The sequence below is a fragment of the Ixodes scapularis genome, unplaced genomic scaffold (assembly GCF_016920785.2).
Source record: "Ixodes scapularis isolate PalLabHiFi unplaced genomic scaffold, ASM1692078v2 PGA_scaffold2__306_contigs__length_199485367, whole genome shotgun sequence".
Classification (NCBI taxonomy): domain Eukaryota; kingdom Metazoa; phylum Arthropoda; class Arachnida; order Ixodida; family Ixodidae; genus Ixodes; species Ixodes scapularis.
This window is the reverse complement of record NW_024609857.1, coordinates 106,698,225-106,709,216: the sequence shown is the minus strand read 5'-3', so window position 1 is coordinate 106,709,216 and position 10,992 is coordinate 106,698,225. Positions and strand designations below refer to the sequence as shown.

The 10,992-nt window shown below is 37.6% G+C and overlaps 1 protein-coding gene across 1 annotated transcript in view; it reads left to right on the top strand.

The window, feature by feature from the left end:
* Window positions 1-1,363: 1,363 nt before the first annotated feature.
* Window positions 1,364-10,992, top strand: part of LOC8041187 (protein lin-28 homolog) — a 253,668-nt gene continuing 244,039 nt past the window's right edge. The window contains exon 1 of the mRNA XM_042291985.1: window positions 1,364-1,516. Coding sequence (XP_042147919.1) covers window positions 1,471-1,516 — 46 coding nt within the window. The 5' untranslated portion in view covers window positions 1,364-1,470. The remainder of the gene's footprint in view (window positions 1,517-10,992) is intronic.

Sequence of the window (10,992 nt, the reverse complement as noted above, 5' to 3'; positions counted from 1 at the left end):
GTCAAACTTAAAAGCGGCCACATGGTGGTAACGTTTAATGTCACGTTCTTTTTCCGTACTGTTCCGCAGCACCTTTCGGAGTCTTGAGCTTACATCGGGTAGAGTGAGTAATTGCATCCTAGTATGAATGTAATGTACGGTTTCTGCAATGACCTGTTTTTTGAGTGACGATATTGGTAACGTGTATAATGTTTATTTATTAGCACCTAAAAGTACAAGATCATAAAACTAAACTTAAAATTTTGGGGGCTGAGCAGCGTTTTGTTTATATTTGGCGTTTTGTTTATATTTGGCCTTTTGTATGCTAACGGCATAAATAGTGAAAAGAGGGGTAATGTATAGAGGTGTTATTGTAATAGAAATATTAAGAATCATATTTTTTTTTGTTTTGTGCTCCCATCCCGCCATGAACAACTAGTCTGGTGAACATTTTTTATCGTTTCTCTGCTAATCACAGATTAGTTCATCAAACAAACTTTTTCCCAGATGACATATTTTTGCATGGTCATTAAAGTTAATATTCATGTGGGAAGTACAATTTCCCGAATAAATATTGAAATATGCTTATTAAGACACGCTAGCTAGTAGCAACAAAAGAATAAGAAAATAGAGTATTGAAAAAGATAAGGAAAACAAGAGCAGCTACTTTGTTTAAGTGGCAGGTTCTTTTTTTATTCTTTCTGGTCCTCCTGCTTTGATACAGCATATGAGTACTTTAAAACCTATCACCCTATTGAAGATTTTTTTTTAAAGTAAAATATATTGTTTATTTATTTTATGGTTACATCAACTCAAGACAAGAAAGCTATGTTTTTCTCCATAGCACTCAGCGTGCGTTTGTAAAATTCTTTGAACGACGTTCTTTGAAAACTAACTTCCTCCCTCCCTCCAAAAAAGAGGTAATTCAAAACGAATAATATATATGTAGATATATATCTACACCTTTCTCGTCGACAACGGCGGAAAAAGAAAACTGCAGCCTCGGCCAGTCACCTCGCTCCGAAGGGCTCCAAACGCCGATGAAGCCGGCGCTGCGCGACCTCCAGCAACTAGCGTTCAAATATGGCGGAGCCTCCCTCCCGACTTGAGTCCTCCCCGGCGCGCAATATATTTATTTCTTCGTCGCATTCTATCCGAAAGGAGAGCGTCATGGCGCGAACAAAAGCGCGCGCGAGGAAGGCGCGCGCTGCTCCACATCGTCGACAAACGCTCGCGCGAGGGCGCGCGTGACGCGAGCGTGCGAGGCACGAGCTGCACGTGTCGCCGACGTCCCACCAATGGCCGCCACCCCCTCGCGGAGCCCCCGACCAATCATAATCGGACTAGCGGGGCTGTCCGACCAATGGGAACAAAGGCAAGGCGGGGTAGCCGGCGTGCGGGCGTCGGGTCCGAACCCCGCGCCGGCGTCGGCGTCGGAGAAAAGATTCGAGCACCCAGGAAGTCGGCCGAACCGCGGAATACCAACGGCGAATGCGGCTTCGGCCCCGCAGGATCACAGCCATGAGTGAAACCAACGGTAAGCTGTGAGTCTTAGGACAAGCATCTGCACAGGCTCGCCGTTTAAAGCGGACCTAGGCAACGGATTACGGTGATCGGGGGTTCGTTGGAGGTGAGGGAAAAGCGCACGGGTGGGGTTCTCCGTCTGCAAGGTGGCGACAGGTTCAGAGGCACCATGTGTCTTGGCTTCTGCTCAAGAATGTTGCCGATGGGAAATTTTTACGGTGGTTTTGCACTAAGCTCACTTATAAGCTCGATACTGAAAGAAGTGTTGAACGCGACTGCTTTGCGTACGCGTTGTTGACGAATACGGAACATCGGAATGCGCGCATCTGGAACATTATATATCGTTCATCCGACACGGAAGCGACGCATTATTGGAGACATTTTGGTGGGCCTCGAACCCCTGCATGTTCAATGATAATTACCTATTTCAGATACGCACCATTAATACGTTTTCGAGCGCTGAAACACATAAAACAGCGCACTTCCTGAGAGCAATAAACCTTTTGTTGCGATGAGTCGAACAGCGCGTTCTACTAGTATTTATTTTCCTTATATTTGATGAATGACAGAATATCCATGAATTTTATAAGAATAACGCAGCACGTAAAATAACCATGAGCGCACCAAAGCATCTGCCATTTGTTTGCATGAGATGTTAAATCTTCATGTATATTGTATTTTTTGTTTTTATAAATAATCAATTGCAAAAAGTATCACACTCTATACAATGTGCTTTCGAACTCCATTCGGCCTTAAGAAATCGTATAAAAAAACAATCGTCTGAGTGCAATTAAGCTTCTTTCTTTTCGTTTTCACAAAAGACTCGTTAGGTGGTGCATTTATCAAACTCAAATTTTACAAGTGTAAGATCCAGAAAAACATTTAAGGATGAAATACCTTTTTTTCCCCTATTCACAGGGACGAAGTGGTGAAAAAAGTCCAGTTGACTCCGCTACCTACAAATTCTAGAACATAAAGCAAAGAAACGCGAAAGCTTTTTTGACATAAATACCCGAAGGTAGATCCAGAAGATACGAGCGTGTGTAGTACCGTCTTTATGCAGCGCGTCAACCAAACCTTGTTTCACTGCTGTCCTCCTTATGCACAAGGAATTACAGTTATTTGTTTCGGTCTTGATTTTTTTTTTCTGAAACCTACCTTTTAAAATTTTGGTATAATAAGAGCCCAATTTAAATACACATTTGTTAAAAGTGTAATAGCGCTTTGTTCATTGGTTTATTTGCACGAGTTTATCCACGTCAGAAGAGCTTTCAAAAAACCTCGTATTTATATCTGGTCAGGAGGTTTCTCATTATAGATTATTGCACCTTTACCTGGTTTATTATTACGAGCCTATTATTGTTCTTTTAGTTACAAATAACAACAACCATTGTGCAGTTCTTTTTTATTTATTTTTTTATTTTTACGTTTGATTAGTAATGAGTAACTTACCAATGTTATTTGGTGCAATTTTTTTCTTTTGCGCATTCGATGAGTAATGTTGCACTCATACTTAATCATGTCATCCGATGTTAGCAATATTATGCCAGGTTTTTTTCTTCATTGATTATTAACATTTTTTTTTTATCATCTTACAGTTTCGAGATATCTTCGGCTTGACGTTCAAATGGCATAAAGCAGTATTGCTAAGATTCCTTTGTAATTGTCTTGTTTTGAAGACATTATATATAATACGGGTACCCAAACGGCAAAATTCTGAACGCAGTTTGCAGTTTTAGAAGCCCGCATGGGCAAAATGATGAAGCGTGCACTTTATATACTACCTACTTTCGCCAGAGAAAGCAGCAATATGTTATTAAAATATAATGATTTGTTTTATTACACGTCCAACAATGTGCACTAAGAAATTAACTACATAAGTGATTATACCTGGAGCTCGCTGGGCTAATTATCATAATTAATGTGTTTCTTTTAAATTCAATGCAATATTCTGAATATGTCCCTAATACACCAGTGAAGGAGCAATACTCGCACCGTTTCAAGGTTTAAACTTTATGAAGGCTCTTACGTTATCGTGAAATTTATTTTCGAATTATTGCTGCTGCAGGCATTCGGATATCTGATAATTCATCGCACAGATATTTTTAAAGACACAACGTGTTTATTGTTTTGATGCAATTCAGCAACATATCGCCAGCCACCACATTTTGACAAAAATAGCCTTTGCATGGTCAAGGATACTTCACCTAACGCTTTGGACCACTGCAGGGTAGCCAGCTTCTGGTTTAAGTTATGGAAAAAGAGTACAGCCTGCACAGTGGACATTAGATTGTTCTCATTGGTCCTGTTACCTAATAACTACAAGCCCGAGCTTGTTGAATTACTGTGTGTTAATGCCTGGAATAATTTACAAATTTGATAATACCTAATATTAATGAATTATAAAAAGAAAATGCTTGCCATTGGGTCGTTTCGCGGCATTTCCTGGTGTGGACGGGCATCATGGATAGTAAATCCCTTGAATACTTAAAAACTCATCTTTTCAACAAAATTAAGAATCGCATGCCCTTAACACCCTAGGGTGCTGTCTCTATTTTTATTATCTTTGTTTATTTTAAATTTTGTATGTTGTGAAAAGATCCTAAATCAGATACTTCGGGACTGAAACTTTTTGTAAGTAGGTAGCATGCGATTTTAAAGGTACAAGGTATAGCCGACTCTTAAATGCGTTAAATTTGTTAATATCGGAAGGAAAATACATCTACTACACTTTAAGTGTTATTGCGGGGTGGTTTAGTTGCGATCTTTAGCCGTTTTCAATTGGCTAAAATTTGAACAGGGATCCTTCATGTAGTCTCGATTCTGGGCCGCAGTCGATATACGTTATATTTACGACCATTGACTGGCACAACTTTCTATAAAGTGTCATTTTTGTTGATTTACCTCCGGTAACAAGATCACTCAAAATGGAACTATTTCAAGATATCTAGGCTGAAATAAACAATTATCTATTTTTTTTTTTGGAATTGAGCAGAAAGTTTTTGTGCTAGAATCGCGCAGGACCAAACTGACGCGAAATGTGATCACAGATTTGTTTTAAACGCTACCTAGTGAAAAATGCACCTTCTTTCCCTTCGCTTTCACGTTTTCCTTAAAAACTCACATAAATTAAAAATGGAAATTCAAAAGTAGACAAACCAGTCTCAGCTTGTAACATAATTTATAAGCATTATATACTGAATGGGGCTGGGTAATTGGCCATTTAACCTGCCGGTTATTCGATTAAGGATATAATATAGATTAAATTTTTTTTAACCGGTTAATCGTTATAATGTTTAGGAACTAAACGAAAGTAAAAGTTACACGCTTTCACGACACAGACGCGGATGAGTACACTTGTATGAAGAGCTAACTTTCGGCAAAAGTTTAATCTGAAATAAACTGTAGGGGCGAGATTTCTAACTCCACAATTGTGCAGAAGGTTACACGTGTCCCCCGCACTTCAATGCAGTGCTAGTGTCCGTTTCATTCAGCAGATACTATTGTGAACCATCAACGGAGGTCGTTCTTGCCGGCGAATATCAACGAACCCCTTTGCCTCATTAGTTAAAGTAATAACTTGTAAAAGCGAGTGCCTTTGAACTGCTTTCAACTACCGTATTTACTCGAGTTATAGCCGCACTGTTTATGATGAAAACCTGGGGGTTCGCTTTTCCGCGGAGCATGCGGCTTGCCAATCACCGCGATCAGCAGCACGATTCCAGCGGCTTACAGGAAAGAGATAACGTCTTCGCGCGAAGATACCATCTCTGAAGATTGCATTTGTATGGTGAATCGTGTTCTCAATCTAGTTATTCGATATGTTATTTTTGCGCAACGCGATGATTGGCTGTACATGTGCTCTGCGGTAAAGCAGACGCATGGGCTCTGTTCATAAAGATTGTGGCTATTACTCGAGTAAATACCGTACATATCGAGGTTGATTGGTCAAAATTCTATATTGTGCCGTTTATCACATATTAAAAAAAAGCCCAGAAAATTATTTTTACCCCTTTAGAGGTATTATGAATAAAAATGAACAAGACCGATTAATCAATTATTAATCGATTAAAGGGTGGCGATTAATCGGGTTAAAATATTAATCGATGCCCAGCCCCAATACTGACGGAATTGGCCCTTTTCCAGTGTGAAATCAAGAGTTAAAGCTCTATAAAACGTTATCTTGTTGCATAAGCGAAAAATATTGAACAAATATTTGTGATGGTTTTGAATAGAATGGTGCTAACATAATTTGCATTCGGTGCCACGCTTGAAATCAGTTCCGCCCGGGGTGTGCAGGACTAGCGAGTTTTGTTTTATGCATTGCACTTAAAGCACACGCAAAATTCGTGCAAAACATGTATGAAAACAAAATTGCCGAAATCTCCAATGTATAACAGTGTCATATAATGTTTAAAAAATTATCACTGATACCAAAACGCTTGTATGCTTGTCCGCGGTGGAACCATGTACTTAAATATAGGATTTTCTACAAATACTATGACCTATGAAATTCCGGTTTACAGCGATGGCTGCTTTTGTATATATGTATTGTAATGCAGTCTGATATATGGGTGAACTTGTTCTAGCTAGCCAATTTTCAATGTTTATTCCGTTTTCAGTGTGCAAAACACATGATATTACAAGCTCAGTCTGGTGTGTCCACTTTAAAAGTCTTTTTTTTCGATTTCCGTGGGTTTTTAAGGATAACGTGGAAGCGCAAGGAAACAAGGCGTATTTTTACTAGGTAGTGGTTAAAACAAATCTGTGATTACATTCCGTGTAAGTTTGGCCCGTACGCGCTTCTATCTCATAACAAAAAATTCTGCTCGATTCCAGAAAATAGGTCAGTTTTATTTGAGCCCAGATATCTTAATATATTTCAATTTTAGGTGACCTGTTTACTGGAGGTTAAACAACGGAAAGGACACTGTTTTGTAAGGTGTAGCGGTCAATTGTCATAAATATAATGTATGATCAATTCATGATTTATTTCATTCTTGCAAACTTCATGGCGCTTTATTGTACGTGTGGCCAACAAATTATTGAAGATTAAATGCAGTGGTTTCGATTATTTCCGGTCTAAATAATACGCCCGACTGTCATTCAGAATAAAAACCTCGAAAAAATCTTCAAGGAATCTCCTGGCATTTCTATAAATCTTTGAACACCATGTCAACTGCCGTTTTTAGGATCCCTAGAAGATTTCTCTTTTCCGTTCTTTTTAGAAACTTTTGATGCATTCTTACTTTGTTCATACTTGTGTTTAATGCAATTTATGGATAAATCCAAACACTATTTTAAGTCTATTCAACTAACAACAAAAGAAAGGGGACTCTTGTGCCTCGTAGAAGACAAAATATGTCGAGGAACGAGACTTGCAAACCGTTCATGAATCTCTCTTACGTGATAGTCAAACAAAAAAAAAACTTAATTATACTAAACCTCCGCTGGTCTGTCATTTTCTTATTCTGTTACAAGGGGAAGATCTTAGCGTTTTTCTTTATTGAAATTCAAAGTTTATGAAAGTCCTTTGACCCTGACGACAACCGTTGAAACATTTATATATCATATAAAAACACAAGCACCCCATGTCGCAATGTCAAACCATCATATCAGTGAATTTCACCTGTCAACGTTTTTCAGAACTCAACTTCCTTACCCCAGTACGTCCACCTCCTTCTGAGGATTTTTTTTTTTTTAATTTTTCGTAGGGTTTCAGGAGCACGGTAAACATTTGCAGTTATAACAAGTGTCTCACACTTGTATTTACTTCTACTGCGAGTAAACCTAAAACTGGTTTCCCATTTGTTTTTTGCCACTTTAAATTGTCTTAGAATCTTTCTCTGTAACGTAGTTTTTTTCATTATTTTCTCAGTAAATACACTGTCAAATTATGGGCTCGAGATTTTTAACGGCATTTTTCGTGTTGAAACGTTTTCTCGGAATAAAACCAAACAAATTGACGTGCTTAGAGAAAATTATAAACAAAAGACCTAAATTCTCTATAAAATTACCATAAAGGAAAATCAATACTTAATAGCCGGCTAAAGGCTGAAGGAGATATTTTTACTTAATATAAGAATATACCATCATATAATTCTAATCCATGTGATACGGAACTGTACGATATATTTTCGTCCCAAACGTATTTTCAATTGGTTTCGCGTAAGTCACGTGAAGTACACGTTGTAAACGTTTTGCGTAATTTAAATGCTGGGCAGTAACAAACCTATAGTTTGATTTCAGGTGGCGACACTCAATATTCAGGAAATCGCAGCCGCGTTCGAAGTGTAGAGAAGACACGGCAATTATGTTCACTACGTACAGTTATTTTCACCAAAGGATTCAAGGGGCAAATAGATATTACAGTGGAGAACGCGTACTTTCAAATAACAGAACGGCTTTTACACCCAAATCCTGAAGTTTAAATGCATATCCTCCCCTTATACCGGGTTGTTCCTCATCAAACCCAAACAGGGCACAAAAATGTGGTGATCAATGCATTTGGTAATTTCACATAAGACCAAGCCGGTTGTGTGTCTCTTATATAATAATATATTTATGTGCTTCGGTATTCCCATATATAGGAGCAGTGTTGGTGGTAACGGGTTACAAGTTACGTAGTAACCCGTAACGCGTTACGTTTTCGTTAACGTAGTAACGTACTCGCTGATTTTCAAAACAGCTACGTGTAACATACTTGCGTTGCTTATTTAAAGTAAAGGGTAACGTAGTTACGTTTCTCGTTACCTCTTCGCAAAACATAAAAACTACATTTAAGCTTTTTTCGTGTTTCTATACCAATCATAATATTAATAATGACCTGTCTTTAATCAGTAATGCCGCACTTGGAGTACCGGGATTGCTTTCCCGATTTAATCACCAGTTTTCTACGCCCCGTTGCTTGCTACACTTGTTTAAAACATTAATAAGGTCAAGATTAGAATTTGGATCAATCATTTGGAATTAATTAGCATTATCACAGTCTGTTCCAATAAAACAATGTACAAAAACGAATTATTATAATTGTGTACAAACGTTATATCGTAAAAGAATATTTTTACGATTATGAAACTTTATTTCTTCGATTTGCGTTGCACACGCTTGCCGTGGGCAGGCAATACATACATTTTTTTTTTATTTCTTCTCAAAGTTGTACATGGAGATGTGAATTTAATTGATTTGTTCAGTTTTTTTAAACTTTCATGTTCCTCCGAGGACCAGCAGGAATGTGCAAACTTTTTACTCATCATGTATGTCTTTTGTGCCTCCTTCATCGAGAATTCAATTAACATTTAATAAGCCTGCTCTTGACAATTTTCGTGGTCCTTATCAGTTTATGTTTCATGCGCAAAGATGGATGTCTTCAAACTACCTATTGTAAAATCGGTTTTGTGTAGCCTTTTCAGTTTCTGTTATATGTTGTTTATATTTTTATTGTAACGGTGTATTTTATTGCTTGATATAGTGGTGTGTTTTAGTTTGCTTTGTGTGCACCACATTATAGACTGTAACGTTACTTACGGGCACGAAAAATAAAGCTTTTTATTTTATATATTCTATTCTATATTTCGTTTCACATTAAGTGTAGATGCAGCTTACGCTAAGAGCTGATGGGATCAATTCGACAAAGCCAAAAGAGCACCACCATGGTATTCGTCATATTTCTGGATGTGTTTTATCATGGCTGAACCAATCGTAAAAAAAAAGGTCTAGTGACTTGCTCTTTTGACGCTGCTTGATTGGTCCTATTAGCTCGTAGCGTCGGCTACGTCTGAACTTTACTTGAAAAGTAATATGTGCGCCAAGTCATTAGTTATTGCACTCATTCCACATACCTACAAAATGTTTCCTCTCTTTTCACCCCTCAGAAAGTTCCAGTTTAGAAAAACCCCAACGCCCAAGATCCTTGCCCTGATGTCGAAAAATGCAATCGCGAAAAAAAAAAAGCCGTTCCCCTAAATTTATAAGTAGAGAGTAACCCAAAAGTAGCCTGCGTTACTCTTTATCGGTAATGGTAACGGTTACGCATTCCTTTTATTTTGAGGTAACGCCTACAAGACTGTATGGCAGTAACAACAGTTTTCTTTTTTTTATGTATTTCGCAATAATATATTTGCTAGAACTTTTTGAATGCATGGAAGAGGTATAGAGAATGATTTGGTGCACCATTGAGATATCACCCCTAGTTAAAAAATAATCTAATATGTTTATTATGTTTATGTACGACAGCACCTACACTGGACACTTCGTGTTCAAGTCACTAAAACAAAATCTGAAGCTCCACTCAGAACAATATTAGATGTCAAATACTGGGCGTTTTAACAATTATTTATTCATGAATCATCTTCCCGGTTTGCCGCAATAATGTAGTAAATTTGCAGCTCCACTAAAGAAAACGACAGAGAGAGCTTTAGTTATAGGCAAAATAGAGTCGACAGATATCACATGACAGAGCCTGACAAATTCTGACAACATTCATCCATTGGTTATTAGTTCCAGATTAAGTTTATGGTGTGAATCTGTGATATACCCGACTTTACTACAAAAATGAGATATTTGAATATAGTCGCGAATAACCTTCTATCGTTCTTAAGCTCCCACACCCTCTCAAAGACTTTCATTTGTTATGGTTGGTGCGTTTGTGGCATAAATACAACTACTGCTATATCGTCGTGAAACTGTATTGTGCTATGCGTCTCAAAGAATGGTTGTGGTGGCTATTCAAAATCATCTATTAGTTGGAATCTCGTTAGGATGTCTTCAAGTTCCTCTGACTATTCTTTAATGCGGAGAATGCTTCCATTGCTCAATTTAGTGTAGTTTTTCAAACGAGACATTTAAACGGGAGTAAAATATAAGCAACGTAACTTTGGTCCTGGATTGCTCATATCATCATTCCCTTTTATTTTAAATAGCGTATACTTAAAAAAAGCGTCGGGCCAATATTTCAAAGAACAAGTGTCTTCAAATAGTGTTTGTAATCTAAAATATTATCGATGTAGTGTGCAGTAGCTTGTTGAAGAGCTAGAGGTGTAGGAATCGTTTGTTAGTCATAAAGAACTAATTAATATTTTAGTTTTTCTCACTGAATTTGAATGTTGTTTATAACTTTTTTGTTATATTTAATAGTTTGTTAAAGTCGTGACAACAAGGTTGATCCTTCCCTTGATACATATACTTCTATTGAGCGCTAATACTTGAAACTGTAACTTTCCAATTATGATTTTAGTAAAAAATGGAAACGCATTCCCATGTTACCCCAAGCTCACTGTATTTCATTACTCATTTTCATTAGCATATTTTATAGTCGAAGAAGCACTACTCTAGATTACTCAACCTATGAATAATATCAGGGTCTTTATGCCCATAAGAAAGTTGTCTTTTCATACGTAGAAATGTTACTATTTTTCAAGTTTCATTCGTTAAGGCACAGCTTCCCAGTTTTTTCTTTTCAGAACTTCTAATATCATTGGATGTCATTTA